This window comes from Pteronotus mesoamericanus, unplaced genomic scaffold (assembly GCF_021234165.1).
Source record: "Pteronotus mesoamericanus isolate MK-2021 breed Mesoamerican mustached bat unplaced genomic scaffold, CSHL_Meso_final scaffold_85, whole genome shotgun sequence".
In the NCBI taxonomy this organism is placed as follows: Eukaryota; Metazoa; Chordata; class Mammalia; order Chiroptera; family Mormoopidae; genus Pteronotus; species Pteronotus mesoamericanus.
In genome coordinates, this window is record NW_026555329.1 from 7,293,599 (window position 1) to 7,313,411 (window position 19,813).

At 36.6% G+C, this 19,813-nt stretch overlaps 1 protein-coding gene across 2 annotated transcripts in view; it reads left to right on the forward strand.

The window, feature by feature from the left end:
• The window catches only part of MACC1 (MET transcriptional regulator MACC1), a 55,433-nt gene extending 35,620 nt beyond the window's left edge, over nt 1–19,813 (forward strand). For both annotated transcript variants that reach the window (XM_054563837.1, XM_054563838.1), the window contains 3 exons: nt 1,041–3,082; nt 4,944–5,132; nt 19,601–19,813. In XM_054563837.1, coding sequence (XP_054419812.1) covers nt 1,041–3,082; nt 4,944–5,132; nt 19,601–19,813 — 2,444 coding nt within the window. The remainder of the gene's footprint in view (nt 1–1,040; nt 3,083–4,943; nt 5,133–19,600) is intronic.

Here is a 19,813-nt window from a genome sequence, read left to right on the forward strand (position 1 = left end):
GACATATGTGAAATTCCTTAGAGCTGATAGGTGAATATTTTAATGTGTTGCTGATTCTTAAAGTATTCATGTTCTAAAGTAATAACATGCTTTCATTTCACAGTGGTAAACCTGCTTTTTGTCATTTGAAACTTGAAAAAACTCAATGAATTCCTGCAAGTAGTAATTCTGATGTTTATTGTATATGAAAAAAATTATAATGTTAAAATTTATTAATACAAAATCATCAGGAAATAATGTGAAAAATGCATTGTCTATTTGGCCTATTGTATTTATGTATTTATTTTTATTTTTTGATTTTAGAAAGAGGGGAAGGGAGGGAGAAAGAGAGGGAAAGAAACATAAATGTCAGAGAGATACATTGGTTGGCTGCCTTCCACATGCTCCCCAACTGGGGACTGAACCTGTAACTCAGGCACATGCCCTGACCAAGAATCAAACTGGCAACCTTCTGGTTTGTGAGACAACACTCCAACCAACTGAGCCACACTAGCTGTGTGGCCTATTATTTTTTAAAGATTATTTTAGCTATTAACAGATATATTTGATATTTTTTACATATTATAAATTATCAGAAAAGAAAAAAATTAAATGGATAATATAGATATATTGCAACCAACTCTTCAATGTTTAGAAGAAAATCTGTATAATTGACTGAATTATTCTGCTTGTTCAGAGATTTAATTTTGTGAAAATAAAATGCAAAACTCTAAGGCATAATTTTATGTAGTCCGGGTCATTTTGAAAGCAATGTGTTACATTGATTATTATCTAAATTGTAAAAACTTATTTATTTTAAATCATTGTCTTAAAATAAGATCACATGGGGTCATGATAAACTGGTAGAACAAGTTCCTCTTCTCACAGCATGAAAATTTGACCAAATTTGACATTAGTGTTGTAGCACGTATTAGACTGTAGATCAAAAAGCAAATGAAAACTCTTGAATTTTTAAGCTACAATAAAAATGAATCTTGATTGTATCACAGAATGACACTCACCTTTGTTTTGTTTTGTTTTGTTTTTGTTTAAATAACAAGAATTTCCAGACCCAAGTTTGCCTCTCAGTTGGCCAGATGCTTTCACACTTCGTGGCAATAATACTTCCAAAGCTACAAATCCATTCTGGAATGAACTGTCTGCTTCTAACCCATTTTTGGATGATATAACTCAGCTAAGAAATAATCAGAAGAAAGATAGTATTTCCATCTTAAAGGAAGATCCTTTTCTTTTTTTTAGAGAAATAGAAACTGGAAATTCTTTAGGGTCCTCTGGTGATGACCTTGACGTGCATCGATTGCATAGGCAGTCTTCTTTCAGGAAATCGGTGAGATCTAAAAGCGTTTCAGAACTTTTGGACATTTTAGGTGACACAGCACATGCCCATCAGAATATACGGAACTCTGATCAGATTCTAGAACAAGATTTGGAATGGCTTCAGAATGATCGAGAGGCTTATAAAATGGCTTGGTTAAGTCAACGCCAGCTGGCCCGCTCCTGCCTGAATTTGAATACAATTAGTCAGAGTCCTGGATGGGCACAAACGCAAGTTGCAGAGACTGTCATAGTTTGTAAATTAAACCACCAAGGAGGGTCAGTACAATTACCAGAATCAGATATCACTGTTCATGTGCCCCAAGGTCACGTAGCTGTGGGAGAATTCCAAGACGTATCTTTAAGAGTTTTTCTTGATCCTCCCCAAATGCTTAATCATGATCTTTCATGCACCGTAAGCCCACTGTTGGAAATCATGCTAGGCAACCTTAACACAATGGAAGCCATTTTGCTGGAGATGAAAATTGGTGCTGAAGTGAGAAAGGATCCTTTCAGCCAAGTCATGACAGAAATGGTATGTTTACACAGTCTGAGGAAAGAAGGCCCTTTCAAAGTGTTAAACAACTGCTACATTTATAAAGACACCATCCAAGTCAAGCTAATAGATTTGAGTCAGGTGATGTATCTAGTGGTTGCTGCACAAGCTAAAGCTACCCAGTCACCACCTGCCACCATTTGGGATTATATCCACAAAACCACCTCAATTGGAATTTATGGGCCCAAACATATCCATCCCAGTTTCACTACTGTTTTCACAGTTTGTGGACACAGCTATTTGCCAGGGAAGCTTACAATCTCTGACATTAGGAAGGGTAGAAAAAACACATCTCCAGTTGTGTTTCAGCTCTGGGGGAAGCATTCATTCTTACTTGAGAAGCCACAAGATTTAAATATTTCTGTTTTTTCATGTGATCCTGATTTTGAAGTAAAGGTAGAAGGTAAAAGAAAAGAAATTAAACAAAAACAGTTGCAAGCAAGTCAAGTAGTTCATCAACAATTTTTATTTTCTTTAGTTGACTCCAGAAATATGCACTTGTTTGTTTTCTGTGTTCAGCTGGAACCTCCTGATGGTAAGCCAGTTACACAGTTCTTTGTAACTACACCTGATCCAGCTCCAAACCTAAAAAGACACTCAAATCTGCCAGGTGATTTGCAGAAAAAGAAGGAAATCAAGTCTGCCCTTTCATTACCAACAGTGCATGTTAAATATCCCACCTTTCAGGACAAAAAAATGAACTTTACCAATTATGGAGTAACTCTGAAGACAGTGCTAAGAAAAAACAAGATTGACTACTTACTTGAATATTTCAAAGGAGACACAATAGCTCTCCTTGGAGAAGGTAGGGTAAAAGCCATTGGGCAGTCCAAAGTGAAGGAATGGTATGTGGGAGTCTTGAGAGGTAAGATTGGACTTGTACATTGCAGAAATGTCAAGGTGATTGCAAAGGAACAAGTAATGTCTACATCAGATAATGTCTTCACAACCAGGAGCCTGCTTGAACAAATTGCCCTGCCCTTTAAAAAACTGACTTACATCTACTCAGTTATATTGACCTTGGTGTCAGAAAAAGTTTATGATTGGAAAGTTTTAGCTGACGTCCTGGGTTACTCACATATGGCAATAGAAGATTTTGATCGAGCACAAGCAGACAAAGAATCAGAAAAAGTTTCTTATGTTTTAAAGAAGTTAAAGGAAGATTGCCATGCAGACAGGAATACCAGAAAGTTTCTTTATGAGCTGGTTGTGGTGAGTATTGCTTGATCACAGTAATTCGTTACGTAGAAAATTGTATTAACTTGGTAATATTTATAACCAAACATATGAGAGAAAAAGCTAAAGCATTCTTAGCAGTCTTAAATACATTGAAGTCAATTTACAGCAAATACATAGCCTTTCCTACAAGATCATATAAATAGTTTCTTAGATTAGGTTGTGATTTTCCCAGAAACTAGGCCCGTGAGGATCATGTTTTAAAGGAAGATTAAAGTTTCTGTTTGTGCTAGAGTGTAACAGTTAAGAGATTCTCTTCCTCTCTCAAATATTTGGATAACTCTTAAAATATCAGAGAAACTCCAGTAACTTGAAAAGGAGAAAACTGAAACAAAACTAATGAACTTGGGCTTTGCTATCGGTCCATGTTTTTAGTGTTTTTTTAAAACGTATAACCAATGTCCTTTACTTTAGAAATTTATTCTTCTTCTGTATGCAATTCATCAAAATCCTAAAATAATATTGCTTAATCTCTTCTTAATCCTCATGTTTTAATAGGACTCACAGGATCATTTTTTTAAAGATAACATTCACCCCAGTGTAAGGCTCAGTGGAGAATTATGAAGAAGATGAAGAACAGTTTTGCCTTTAAAGTGGAAATTCAGTATTTTATAAAAGGAAAAAAAAATCAAGAGCATATTTTTAAAATTTTCTAAAATGTGTAAATAATAATGATAGCTAACACCCCTCTAAAGTTCTTTATGTGTTTGGCACCGTGCTGAACACCCTGTCCACACTATCCAAGTTTATCATTGTAACAACTCTATGGGATAAGCATAGCTAGTTTTCATCTTACAAATAGAGGAAACTGAGTCTTAGGAGATTGGATTCCACAGTTGTTAGTATCAGAGATGACATTTGAAAGCTTCTGGTTCCAAAACCATGTTTAAAACTACTATGCCTTTCTGCAATGAAGTTGTGTGTGTGTAAAAATGTTTAAGTGTGTGTGTTGGTGTGCATAGTACATACCATTATAACTGGGCAAGGCTGGTGCCCTTCAGAGCTGAGTGGTCCATATAAATGAGGCAGGTTCACGTTAGAGGAGCAGAGTGTTAATCAAAGTGTGAAATCAAAGTGTGAGGCGATAAATTTATTCAATGACATTGACAATAATTTGGATCATAAAGAAATAAGTATATATGAAATATTTCTTCTCCTTCAATTATTTTTATGATTCTACAGTGATACTGAGAGAGGTTCAATTTTAAAAGCCTTCATATATATTAGGCACAATTCCATGGGTGAGGAAGAGAAAGAGAGTTAATTTTTTAAAAGTCATAATTATCAATAGCATTCTTCAAAGTTGTAGGAGTGTCTCATTTTCATGCAATGGCACAGTTCTGGGAAGTTTTAATCACATTCTGATGAAAAGTAGAATAGTGTTTACCATGTTTACCAGCACCAGTGTGCTCACTCCTTAGAGAAATCCTGTAGCCAATCCTCTGGTAAGGAAAGGAATTAGTTTTTGAAGAGTAAATTATCATCCTGTATTGATAAATTATAGATTGCTAGAACCTCAGGGTGTCTTTAGAAGTGTCTAGTTCATTGTCTTCTTTTGCAATTAAGAAACATATTAGATAAGTGGTTTACCCAAAGCCTTATAATTAGCCATAGAGGTAGTCCTAAATCTCTTCTAATTTTGGTCCAGTTTTGTCTGCTGTACTTGGCTAGCTAGGTTTGCTTAGAAGTAAATCAACTTTTTAAATTTTAAGAAACTGATATATTTGTGTGGTGAGAAATAGGATGCCAGTTTCTAGAATATGTAATGAAAAATTGAATTTCTAGGAAAGAGCCCAAATTACTGGCCTTTGATTGTGACACATAATTATTACTGCAGGCTCTGCTGAAGATGGATTGCCAAGGGTTAGTAGCTCACATCATCCGAGAGGCTGCTATTCTGACTTCAGCTGTCAAGCTGGGAAAAGGTTGGAGGGAACTGGCTCCCAAGTTAGCACGACTCACAAAGAAACAAATGGAGGCATATGAAGTTCCTCACCGAGGAAAAGCTGGCAATGTTGCTGTTGAGGTAATATTTCTGTTTGTCTAGTTCAATAGTGAAAAAAATGCAGACCAAGTAAATCAAATGCACTCAAGCCTGCACCACTTGCATGGGTTAATGGGGGAAGTATTCCAGAGGATCCACTGACTAAAGTCACTGTCCCTTTAATCATCAATGGTATCTGAAATACACACATACCACTCATTAAAGGACTTTAAAATGTGTATCAAGAGTCTTTAGAACATATTGATATTTCTCCTATTGGATTGCATATTAATATGGCCTTTGATCAAATAAATTGACCAAACTGGATAGTTAACCAGTGAGTAGGCAGAGCTAGAAAAACTTGAGGCAGATAACATGTAACTTTTGAAGGGAAGAGTTGGGACCCAGTCAGGGCAAGAGAAAGTTTTATATATAATAATAAATATTTACCAGCCTGCGGCATAGATGTAGTCATTTGTGAGGTTTGGTGACAATAGCATTAAGAGGGTGGGTGGTAGGTCATGAGGAACAGGTTTCTAGGAGCTTCATTGTTTATTTGACAATTTTGGGTGCAATAAGAACTATAAATATTGAATACAGAATGATGGCACATAGAACAAAGTAAATATCTTGCAAATATAAAATTAAATAAAATTTAATTGTTATTAATATTAAAACAAATGTATACTGTTAGACATAAGTTAGGTACATTTTTTTTTACGACTTAAGTAAAAATATACCAGTGATGAGCACATATAAAATGTTCTGTATCTTTCTCTCACTTGAATGTAAGCAGTTTTGAGCTATTTCACTGAAGGGGAGATTATCTCTCTGATTGGATGATAACATGGTAGGAGGCAGAAGCTATGTCCTCCACTTCTTTTCTGGGCATAGAGCTGGAGAAAATTTTCCTTTTATTTTATTTTTCTTTTTTCTGTTATTTCTTCTTTTTTATTGTTGTTCAACTGTAGTTGACCCCATTTCCCCCCCACCCACTCCCACCTCCCACGTTCAATCATACCCCCTGTTGGCTTTGTCCGTGGGGCCTTTATACATGTTCCTGGATGACCCTTTCCCTTGTTTCCCCGCTATCCCCTCCCCACTCCCCTCTGGTCACTGTCAGTTTGTTCCTTATTTCCAAGTCTCTGGTTCTATTTTGTTCATTTGTGTTTTTTGTTGAATAGGTTCCACTTATAGGTGAGATCATATGGTATTTGTCCTTCATCATGTGGCTTATTTCACTTAGCATAATGTTCTCCAGTTCTATCCATGCTGTTGCAAAGGGTAGGAGTTCCCTCTTTCTTTCTGCCGCGTAGTATTCCATTGTGTAAATGTGCCACAGTTTTTTGGTCCACTCATTTACTGATGGACACTTAGGCTGCTTCCAGCACTTGGCTATTGTAAATCGTGCTGCTATGAACATTGGGGTGCATAGGTTCTTCTGAATTGGTATTTCGGGATTCGTATGGTATACTCTGAGCAGTGGAACTGCCAGGTCAAAAGGCAGTTCAATTTTTAGTTTTTTGAGGAAATTCCAAACTGTTTTCCACAGTGGCTGCATCAGTCTGCATTCCCACCAACTAGGGTTCCCTTTTCTCCACACCCTCACCAGCACTGGTTATTGTTGATTTTATTACGGCCATTCTTACCAGTATGAAGTGGTTGTCTCATTGGGGTTTTAATTTGCATCTCCCTGATGACTAGTGATGCTGAGCATCCTTTCATATGTCTCTGGGCCCTCTATATGTCCTCCTTGGAGAAGTGCTTGTTCAGGTCCTTTGCCCACTTTTTTAATTGGATTGTTTGTCTTCGTGGAGTGGAGTTGTGTGAGTTCCTTATACAGTTTGGAGATCCCTTGTCCAAGTGAAACCGTTGTCTGAGGTATCTTTCGCAAATATATTTTCCCATACAGTTGGTTCCCTTTTCATTGTACTGATGTTTCCTTTAACCATGCAGAAACTTTATTGCTATGCCAGTTGGGTGTGCAGGAAGATACAAACTTTTCTTGAAGGGACAAGAGTCAAATCAAGTCAGTTGAATCCCAGCAGGTGCAGTGGAAGTCATAACAGACTCACTTCTGTACCTAGAGCCTATCTCTCCAGCAAGACTCCTTTACACAAGACTTTTTAGTCAAGAGTGGCCAGAGGCTGAGGACATATTTCCTCCTCATAGACTACATTTATCTCCATACCCTAAGAAGTGCATTACCATCTCCAAATCACTTTCTACTGAATGAGCTAAGAAATGAGAAATTTATAAAAAAAGAAGAAAACAACAATATTATGTGGGATATGCTGCCCTGATATTTCAGTTAATTGATTAAAAAGTTGTCTAACTGAGATACCACTACACACCTATTCAAATTGACAAATCCAGAACACTGATAATGCCAAATGCTGGTGAGGATGTGGAGCAATAGGAATCCTCACTCATTACTGGTGGGAATGCAAAATGGTACAGGCACTTTGGAAGGGACTTTGGCTGTTTCCTACAAATGAAACATACTCTTGGCATATACCCCACCAGTTGCACTCCTTTGTATTTACCCAAAGGAACTGAAAACTTATGTCTACATAAAAACCTGCACGTGAATGTTTATAGCAAGTTTATTTATAATTACTAAAACTTGGAAGTAACCAAGATGCTTTCAGTAGGAGAATGGATAAACAAACTTATATGCATCCAGCCAATGGAGTGTCATTCAGATAAAAAGAACCAAGTTATCAATACATTGAAAAGACATGGAGGAACCTTAAATGCATATTACTAAGCAAAATAATTCAGTCAGAAAAGGTTTCATACTGTATGATTCCAAATATGTGACATTCTAGAAAAGGCAAAACTATGGAGACAATAAAAAGATCGGTGGTTGCGAAGGACTGGGAGGGAGGGACGAACAGGAAGAGCATGGAGGGTTTTTAGGGCAGTGATACCATGATGGCTATATGTCTCTATACATCGATCCAAACCCATAGAATGTACACCACCAACAATAAACCCTAATGTAAACTATAGGCTTTGGGTGATTACGCTGTACCAATGTAGATTCATCGACTGTAACACATATAACACTCTGGTGGGAGAGGTTGATATTACAGGGAAGCTACGGCATTTGAGGAGGCAGGAGGTATATGGAAAATCTCTATACTTTCCTCTCAACTTTCCTGTGAACCTGAAATGTCTCTTTAAAAAATCTTTTAAAAAAGTATAATTGAAAGCAGGACTTTTTCTCTTAGTAAGTCTCTGTTTTTAAAAAGACTTTGTGGAGAGTGATTTATCAAAGACTTATTTATTGTCTCAGCTTTGTTAGTATCTGACTTCTCTCTAATTATGGTTGTTTATAGTCTGCCTTCTCCCAGATCTTGATGGAGGTCAAGCAGCTTACTTTTCCATTATTTACTGTTGCACTGCCCAAATCACAGATGACTAAGCCTATGCCAGAGGCTAATAAATACTCAGAAGCAGAAAAGGAAAGCCCCTAGGTATCTTTCTAGGGGCTAATGTTTAATTTATTGTGATTAATGCTTACAGTCATCACTCTGATCCACGTTGTTAAATTCTTAAAAATAACTCATGGTATTGGCCTAAAGCCATCCCAGATAATCTGTGGGACTTGTTACCCATTAGGCCACTTAAACTCAAGGGTAAAAGTATGCTGACTTCCATCCCTCTAAAAAAAATAGCTGTATAATTTATTCTCTCAGGAAGGGGTGATTCTCAGATATGATCAGTTTGCAAGTCAAGTAGTTGATTTCAAAACATACTGACAGTAGTTTGGGGTGGGGGATGCAGAGGAAGGGAACTGCCTTTGTGGCAGGAAGGTAACCAGGCCTGCTGGTTTCCAGGCTGCTTTTATTTCCTTTATCTCGCCACTCAGAGGTCCACGCTCCAAAAGTGTCCTCTGCTTGCCAGTGCCAACAGTCAGGCTCTTTCTCTTGCTTTCCTTTCTTTTCAACCTCGCTTGCTCCCTTCATTCTATTTTTATAGTATCTAACATTTATCTGGCAGTTACTCTGTGCCAGTCACTGTTCCGGTAACATTTCAAAAACTGACTTAATCCTTTCAACCAAAACCCTTGTGGGTCAGGCACTAGTATTATCTAAAATGGAGGGAAGCTACATTACTTGCTTAAACATTCATAGCTAGAAAGGCATGGAACCGGGTGTAGAGCCCTGGCTTTGGCTTTGGGGGCCTTGTGCTTTACATTCTGCTCACCCACCCCAAATCCAATGTGGTGGCTGAGTGGCAGAGCTGGTAAGTGTGGGGAAGATGGGGGTTTAAGCATCTCATCTCTCCTTTTTCCCCTTTTTAAAGTTATGATACTGCGAAAATTTGCCTCAACATCTTCATCAAGGCTCAAGCCAATTAAAGAATGGAGATTATTAATAGTATGTCTGTCAGATTTTAGTTGAGTAATTTGGCCATTTCTTACTCTTTTATAAGATGAATAAAAGCCTCTCTCTGGAGACTTCTGAGAACATCACTTTTTAAATTAACCATCTCCCTAAATTAAATTTTAACAAATGTTACTCAATTTTTCTAATGACATTGCAATTCCTACATAAAAACAAAACTATAAAACTGAAATATGATTATGTGCTTCTGTTTTTCAGAGTGTTTCTTTCAAAAAATACACTTATGCTATACAGATGTTTAATTGTTGCCAGGGTTTTCCTGTGAAAGTTAGTAAAAACTGGACTCTTTCTGAGGATATTCATATCTTTAATTTAAATAAATAAGGATCAATAAAATACTAGAAAATAGCCCATTTTTAAAAACAGTTGGGCTTTACAAGGGGCAATGCTAGGGGTTTTGGGGATAAAATTCACAGACCTAAATTAGGTACTCTTCACTTAGCCCATATATGGCAATAAATTCCCTAGCAAATCTCTCCCAATGGCCCCCTACCTAACAACAAAGATTATGGTCTTTCCATTACATTCGGTATGGATATATTCACCAAGGACACTCAAGGTGCACTTCCCCCTTCAAGATGCCTTTTACCAATGCTCACCTCAACCCCAGGTGCCAATCAATAGGCCTCTTGAGACTGATTTCTTATCTGACCTGCCAGGACAGGCCACCCTCCTTATGGAAGCCCAACAAAGTCAATATTTCTAATTGTAACTTTTTTTTCTTTCTCAGAAACCACTCACCTATAGAGAGTTAGAACTGGCAAGGTATGTTTATGTCTTTTTGTAGTCAACACTTAAACAGTGAGGATATAATTCTCTGTGTCATCTTCTAACCTTCCTCATTTTTGACTGGATGCTGCAGTGTTCAGAGCACTTTATTCTAAGTCTAGATGAAAAAATGAGAATGTAGGTGATCCTCACATAACTGATTTTATTAATTGTTTAATAAGTAAATGAAAATTCTATATGGAATTCTTCCTACTTGTTTAGTACTTTTTCCTTCTGTATATTTGCCCTCAATATTTAATTCATCCATACTTAACACATTTCATGGGACTTCATTCTCAGCACTGGAGCATTAGAAACTACAAGAAACACAAGCAGAATGAAAAATATTTTTTTTTTCCTTGAAAGCCAAATTTTATTTGGCCTTGGAATTGGGATAACCTGTTAATATTTGAATTATTTTGTTTTAAAGAAGTATGTGATTAGATGCTAAAAACGTGAAAATAACTAACAGAGATAATAGTTGCACAATTTATTGTGTGTGACCTGAGTGTCAGCTAATCATATGAACAATTTTTTCACATATCTCATCTATTTCAACACACTTTATAAGGAAGACATTATACCATCTGCTTTTTACAGTAATGCAAACTGAGAGTGAATGAATTTGTATAAATTATTCAGAGTAACATGGCTATTAAGTGACAGAAGTAGGATTTCAATGCAGGTCTTTCATGCCCAGTCCTAGCCACTGTGCCCTACTGATGGTAAGTCTTTGAAAATTAACTAAATGAAAAAAGATCAAAGCTGAGAGGAACCATTGGGGAGCGAAACCTATTTCTGAAGGATGGAAAACATTTGAATAATTGGAGAAGACTAGAAGGGAATTTCAGTACTTTTAGATACCAGTGACTGCTATAAACCACTAAGGAGAACATGCAGACTGGAGGATAGAGTTTACTGAAATAATTATTGGGATATGTGGATATACATATGTCTACATATCTCTGTCTGTCTATCTATCTATCTATCTATCTATCTATCTATCTATCTATCTGTCTGTCTGTCTGTCTGTCTGTCCGTCCGTCCGTCTGTCTGTCTGTCTGTCTTTCTATCTATCTATCCTCTCCAGGACATATCCAGCCATGTACTATGAAAAATAGAGGCATTTATTGAAGAAGATACCAGACACAAGAAACATTGTACATAGGACAATGATGCCTCAGTGCCCTTCAAACTAGGCACCTTCGGACCCCACACAGTTCTCCCAGTCTTCATCAGCTGCCTTGTAGTGCTTTCCTGAATCTCACTGACAGTGTGAAATCTCTTCTCTTTCAAAGGTGGTTTTAGTTTTGGGAAAAGCCAGATGTCACAGCATGATAAATCTGTGCAGTAGGAGGCTAAGTCACCTGGGTGATTTGATGTTTTCCCAAAAACTCTGCACGAGACATGATGCATGAGAGAGTACATTGTCTTGATGAAGCTGCCAATCACCAGTTGTCCATAGCTGTGGCCTTCCGAATCATCGAAATAGTTTCTGTAGAGGCATGTTCAAGCTTAACACAAAATTTGACACAGATTTGTTGCTCTGCTCACTCGGTCAGTTTGAATGCAGTGGTCACACATTACACATGTTCACTCAGTGGCATCTACTGCCCCCACTGACTAGTACAGTGAAGTTGTCATTGTTCACACATACACATTCCAGTCTACTGCCCTTGGCTGCCAGGTTGCATTGATGTCATGAAAACCATTCTCATTGTATTAAAAATGGCTGGACTTTTCCTGGACAGATCTCATATATATAGATGTTGATGGAGGAAGGGGTCTCTAATGATTGCCAGAGCATAGAAGTTAGGATATCTTGTCTAGATTCAAGTTCCAGCTCTGCCATTTATTAGCTCTAGAACCTTGGGAAAATTTACTTGGCTTTTCTAGGAATCAATGTTTTTTTAATTAAGGCAAATAACATTCTCCTACTCATTGGCTGTTTGGAGGACTAAAAGACATAATACATAATACATGTGAAATATTTGGGACAATGCTTTGCACATTGTAATAGCTTAATACATCTTATCTGTTATTTTGACTATGAGGCAGAAGAGAGTTTGGCAACTGTGTGACACTGAGTGATTTTGGAAGAGAATAATATACTGCATAGTAATTTTTAATAAAATGACTGAGAGTAACAATAGAAAGAATGTTGGTAAGGGAAGAGTCAGCAGTGGTTTCAAGGCTTCTGAGAAACTTGCAAAATGGTACTACATGGAAAAAAATGAGAAAAAGTCTTGGCTGATCAGCTTTTTCTTACTGGCTTAACATTTCATTTTGCTTGGAAAAATATCTCTTGCAAAAGGTAAAAGGGTGTCCTTGGGCTTGCATGGTTTGTTGGCTCACATGGCAGCTTCAGAGTTCTGCTTACAGAGATGAGCATCTTCTGCTGCTGTATCTGGGACTAGTTCAGTCCCAGCCTCGGTGCTTAAATCTATATAGGCCACTGTTCTTCTTCAGTAAGAAATATATTTGTGATTTCTTTAAAAAGGTAAAAGGACTGTATGGAAGTATACCTACTAGTGGTAAAGTACATAATAATTTCTCAAATCTTTGTTGTTTGTACTAGAGATTTGGCGTAGTGACATAATATTTAGATCACTGTTGTCTAGTTTTTGCAATACTTTAAGGCTTGTTGCTATAGTCTTCAGTTCCAAAAAGACTTCATTTTTTTTGAAATGAGGAGTAAAGAAAAAAGACATCACAGTAAAATTAATGGGGTAATGCATTGTATTCCTATGATCTTTGGTTTAATTCTATATTACATGTCTCATTACTACTCTGATAATCAAATAGAAATAATCATCACATTAGGTTAAATATTACAAAAATACTTAAAATGAATTTCAAGACACTAATATTTGATTTAGATTTTCTTTATCAAGGTTTATTACTAAGGATCACAAACAACAAGAAGTTTCAGAAGACCAAAGACCACCTAAGTATAAGGCATAAATCAGCACTTACTGAAACTGTTTAATATTGTGATAGATTTATAGGGATAACTTAGTGAAATGGCCTTATATTTATGGCTAGGTGATCTGGATTCTTTTCCTAGATGTTTGACCATGGTTTTGTTATTTTCATTTCAAGTGCAAACTCCAGTTAGTATTAATCAAATACCTAGTGTGTGCCAGGACCCTTCATACCTGTTTAATCTGTATACTTGGCAAGGCTTTTATGGCACTGGCTGTGCTTCCCCGCCACCCCCTATTTTATAGAAGGAGAAGATATGGGGCAGATAAGTTGTGTAACTTACCCAAGATCCTGTAGATAGTTAAGTCAGGAGTCTAGATTCAAACCCACAATGAGGTTTTCTAAATCCAAAACTCTACCACTATCCAGGGTGGGGAAAAGAAGGAGTTCTTACAGATGTTCATCTAGAAAACAATACAATAATTAATAAATAATAATACAAGAATAAACTGTTTCGTGTTCTCACAACTGTAAACCTACTTTTGTCACACCCTGTATTTTTCCTCATTTACTTCCACATTGAAAGGTTGGATTGGAAAAGCCCAGTGTCTTTAAACTCTGATGTTCAGATGTTTCTACTAATGTACAGTTGTGACGGGGTTGAGGGCTGGATAACAAGGAGACAGCCTGGATCTTCCTAATTAGGAATTTGTGAGCATGGTTTGACCAGCAGGTTTTCCTATAATATTAGACTACTTTTTGAGCACATGTACTAATAAGGAATGAGTCTTCCATATTTCTCTGGCTCATTCTGAACCCCTGACATTCCAAGTGGTTGGTCATTCCTAGAACAAAGCTTGGCTGTTTTAGAGTCTTTTCTAAGAGAATCTTATGTCAAGCTTTAATCAAGTATCACCTTTCTCCTGAGTAAATAGGGGCACCTAATGTGTTCTCTTTTAAGCATAACAGCAACTTCATCTTCAAAAATACTTCTGTACTTACCAATTACAGGGGATGGAAGGCCCACCTGAAAATTGTAAATGATAAATATGTGTAATAATCATTCATAAGACAAATTTGCCTTAATTTTTCTGCAACTAATTGTACTTAAAATGAAACCTTGCTTCTATAGTTTTATGAAGAAGTAGGTGGATGATTAATCTTTTAATGTGGCAAAATGCAATTATTTAAAGGTAGTTAATACCAACTGTACCCTTTATGCTATTCATATTTTACAAGCTAAAGACAATGAAACAGCTGCTATGCTCCAACCTGAATTGCTTTTATTCATGTTGCATTCCATTATCTCGTCTATTATCTAAGGTCTTATTGGCTTCTGAGAATAAGCACTTTAAACTTAGGGAACTTTATTTTTTTAACCTCTACCCCTGTTAATTTTCTTTCATCATTTCACTTACTTCTTTTTCTTTGCTCCTGTATTTTGTCCTTCGGTATGTAGAAGGTAAACTAAAGCAAGACATATTCCTTCCACACAAGTGCTGGGACTTTGAAAAACTGCTCAACCCTGATGGATTAAATGCTTACTGATGCTGCGGCCCTTTCTATAAAGAGATCAAAGCACATAGAAGAGAAATGAACAGCTCTGCATTTTGATCAGCTTCCTGTTCCCTACTCAAAGGTGAACTGGTAACGCCATGAAGTTACTATTAAAAATACACCTAAGAGTAGAGGGGTAAGAGTGATGCCTGCATGCCCAATACTTGTGATAGAGATGAGAAGGCTGAGAGAATTTATTTTGTGGTCAGGAATAATTAAACAAAAACAAACCCTCAGGAGCTTGCTTTCCTTTTGACTTGTCAAAGCATTACTGCAGAGTTGCTGCACATTGTACTCTTAAATCATAACATTGAGCAACAGCGGAAGAACTATTTTAAAACCACTGAAGAGATACAACATAAACCTGAAAGAGATCTTGGCAGTTCACCACTCATTTCCAGCTTTTGGAAGACTTAACTTAGGTTATCCTGGAAAGAATCTTGTTTATTTTACTCATTTTATTCCTTCAAACATTTCCAGAGAAAATGATTTCATTTTCTTATTAATTTACTGTGCAGTTTAGAATCCTTTGAGGCTTAATGTGTGTGTAGTTTGTAACATAATTTTATAAAGTCGATAGTTAATTAATGTATGCAAGTTGCCTCTTGTATCTCTGCCTTTAATAATATACATTCACTTGCTGAGTAAGAAAACTAGAATGACATAAGATAATAAGAAGTGCCGAAAGAAGTAAAAGTATAAAATTTAAGGACTTGAGTTCTTACTCAGAACTCAACAGAAATGTCATATATCTATACACGAATGACAACAAACAACTGATTAGACTATTTATTGTATTGATGAGCACTGGACTTTTGTCAGATGTTGTTAAGGCAAATCTCAATAAGGAAAAAGTTATATTTACCATATATGGCAGATATTTGCTTCTTAAAGGAAAACATAGTTGCCCAAATCAACGTTTTTCATTATGTGTCAAGGTACTTAACTACAACATTTACTTTTGGTCCCATTCCTTTTCAAGGCTTCTTAATACTTGCCCCCTAATTACATAGCCCTACTCCATAATAATTTTAATATTTGCTTGTAGTTTATGCTTTCTACCTAAAGGAATCTCTTTTCCTTGAGTGTTTTATATATGCTGCCTCTTTAATTCTCAATAACCCTAAATTCTCCATCTAATGAAGTTAGGATTCAAAACAAACTCTCCATTGTAGAATATGACTTTTTACATATTTTTTCTTTTAAAAATACTTTCATTTTCCACTGCTTCTCCTTCTAGCTTTGTTTCTCTTTCTTTAACTTTCAAATTCCAAATGCAACCCATTTGTTCTGTGGCTTTAGGTTCCTTGACACCTGCTGTTTTCTGCAGGCTACCTTCCACCATGCTCTTTAAACTGCCTCCTCCAAGGTTCCCAAAGGCCTACTAATTGCCAAAGTCCTGGCTTTTTTCACTTTTCCTTCATGTGTCCACATTACTTGATGCTAGAAGTAGCAGAGAAAGTAACAGAGAAAAGACGTCCTCAGTGAGTGGCATATTGGTAGATGTTTAACAACCTTCAAAAGTAGCTTTTGCCAAATTCCATGATGTAAATACTCCCAATGTGGATGATTTAAACCTCCCAATGTGATGTCACTGAACATGGAGTTGGGAGGCTATGGGAACAGTAAGCTCCAGGGAGTGGCTGTGAATTGGCTCCAGCCGATCACTGCATATCCTTTCTGGCATGCGATTAGGCCTTGGCTTTTGCAATGTGAAGCACCCTGTTTCATTTTCTATCACTCTGACTCCAGTTTCTCTCCATTTCTTTATTGCTTTCATTTCTTAATTGCAGATTTAATTGAGGGTTAATTTTTTTATCCCTTCCTTCTTTTCCTTGGCATTTTCCTTTACTCACATACTTTCCGTCATTACTTTATCATGAGTGATGCTAAACCTTTGACTGCTCCCTGGAGGTCATTTCCCCATTCAGTTTCTTATCAGACAGCCCTTTCTTTACCTCTCACTCATTGGGCTAAAACTAGACTTCTTATCTTGCCCCCCAAATACTCACTTTCCTACTGTATGCCAGACACATCATGATGTGCCTTGGATATAAGACTTGGAAGTTAGTACTCATATTTTATAGATTAAAAAAAATTCAAAGATAATTTGATTGATTAATTTACCCAAATTGATCTATTCAATAGGCAATGGAACTATCCTTTTTACTCATATCGAATTAAAATGTGCAAGTAATTTTTGCATATTGTGCCATTTCTTAGTTGTTACTAATTACCAACTCCTGTCTATTCATACATTGGGCCATTTGTGCAAGTATATCTCCCTTCCATGCTATAAACTTCTGAAAGCAAGAGCCATCCTATAGCAATAATTTTATCCCTTTATGTATCAAAATTCCTTATAGTTGTAGGTACTCAATAATTCTTGGCTTAATAAGTGAAATAATTATTTAATGAACAATCATGTATTTCAAATATTTCCATTGTATTTATGCTACAATAGTGCATTCCGTCATCTGTGTTGCAAACAACCAATGATATTTTATACAGAAAATGAAATTTCGCACTGAAGGAATAGTCAGGAGAAAAATAGGATGCAAAATATACTCATATTTTAGTACAAATCATGTTGTTTACCCAGTGAAAACATTCTCCTAGTGTTTTCAGCCCATTGCTTTAGTATCCATTTCTAGGCAGCTTATGGTTTAGACTCCACAGAATGAGTTTAGGGCTGTCTCCCTCATTGCATTTCAGAGTAATTGAGGGGACTCCTGAAGTCTTTTTACACTTTCATGAGTCTTAATTAGGGCCCAGGACTCAGCAAACTATCCAGATTTCTCTGAATTGCAAGAGCTGGCCACACTGTTCTGCTCTGAGTACCAATTGCCAGGTGTTACCTTGCAATTGCTTAAGTTACCTTGCCCTCTGCTTAAGTGGATGTGTCACTGAATTTGAAGTTTCCATCTCCTGCGTCACTTGGTGCATTTCCTCCTCCCTGCAGCACTGAGGGGCTGCTTCATGACCAAGTCTGCCCCAGGCTTTTCTATACAGAGTGATCTGTGTGCTGCCGCAAGGCATGTGATGCAGAGCTTCTCCGCCCGAGCAGTCAGTGTGGCTGTTTGGGCCGCCTCTGACTGTGAAGAGACTTTGAATCTATAGTGAACACGCTGAAAATGACCTGTTTGTGGTTCTTAAGAGACTTCTGTTTTCTGTGATACTATGCTATCACCTTGGTACTGAAAAGCTCTCAGCTGCTGTTTACCATAACACATCCTCAAACACATCTTTTGTCAGACTCGATCACTAAGGGACTCAGATTAAATTTTGAGGTGCCTTTACCTGTAAATACCATTATTTTAAATAATACATAGCAAATTGAAAAATAATATACCCATTAGTTGAGCATCAGGGAAAATTAAGTGAATATAACATAGAATACAGTTCTCAAAGCTTTTATAGAGGGTTGTCCATTAAAGAATAATCTACTCTATTAGTGCTTCTTTATATCTGAGGGGTAACAGGCAAGACTGAGTTGGGCAAAAAGGCCCTATTAATATGTCTCAACTCATCTTCCACTGCTGAGCTATTAGTGGTGACCTGCACTTTGAGGAAATTTGATTTCAATGAGTACTCAGAAAAATAGAAAAATAGAAAAATTAGACGAAAGACCTCATTTACATTCTATCAGAGTGGTAGATTGGTGAGGGTAAAACCCAGAGAATACAAAAATTTAGGATGATTTCTGCTGTTCTATCAAGACCACATTGGTATGCTATAATTTTGACAATTGTCTTCCCTTCTTTCCCGTGCAGAATCAAACTTTGTCACTGGAGGTAAAAAGATATGGGCGTACACGGCCCCCAAGGAAGGCCAGTTTGGACAAATAACATTGAATTATCTTTTGAGCCTTATGTCTAGCCTTTTATGTAGATTGAATTGAAACATAACAATAACTACTTATTCAGGTCTTTCATTCTTTTATTTTAAACTGTAGCATATATTGGGGATATCAGAAGAGAGTGAAAAATTATAAAGTTATATCCCAGTGCCCTATTTCATCTGATATTGCTGTTAATGGAGGCCCTATTGTAAGAAGGCAGCTCTGCATAATGTTTAGCTCAGTCTGTGGTCCTGCATTTTGCAAGTGATAAAATTACAAATGAATTAGTTTAGTGAGCCCAGATAAGGAGCAAGTAATAAAGTTTATATTTCAAATATTCCAATTATAACTTCATGGTTCATTTTGTTGTTTTCTTAGAGAAAATTCATTTTAAGCTGTATGTGTGAATGTGTGTATTATACAATTTGTCTTATTTGGTTGGCCTTTGTCTCTATTCTCTTCCAGCCTGGTTGCCTTGGTTACCATCACATACACTCTTGTACATGAGAATCCTCTTTGACGTACATTTATTTCTATGGAAACAATGACGCCATTGGTATGGCTGGGTGCTTAGGGATAGCATAACGAAGTGTTGAATATTGATCTTTCTTTTAGTCCTAAAATGTATCGTTAAATTACTCTTTTAATTAGAGGGATATATTTTTGCTTTCCCTTTGACTTGATTATGAAGCTACATTTTTCCTTCTTTATAGACTTGCTTGAATAAAATGACTAACATGTTAAACATACTATACATTCCATTATGATATATAGTATCTTTAAGTTTAACACAGATATGTATAACAATAACAGAATTATTACTTTAACATTAAACGTCTCTCAATGATAGTTATCAAAATGTTTCCTATAATATTAAACAAGTCCATGTATGATTAATATATATATTTTTTAACATCTCAAGAGGCTCTTAAACCTTTTTTAAGCATCTATTTTACTCTGTTTTACTTCCACTCTACTCCAGTTTAATTTTTTTTTCTTTATAGATGATGTGGAAACCGGCTTACGATTTTCTCTATACTTGGGGAGCTCACTACGGAAACAGCTGTAGAGATGTGTTACAAGACCTTCAATCAGCTTTGGACAGAATGAAAAATCCTGTGACCAAACAGTGGCGAGATTTAACTGGAACTTTAGTACTAGTAAACTCTTTAGAGGTTTTAAGAGCAACTGCATTCTCCACTTCTGAGGAAGTATAG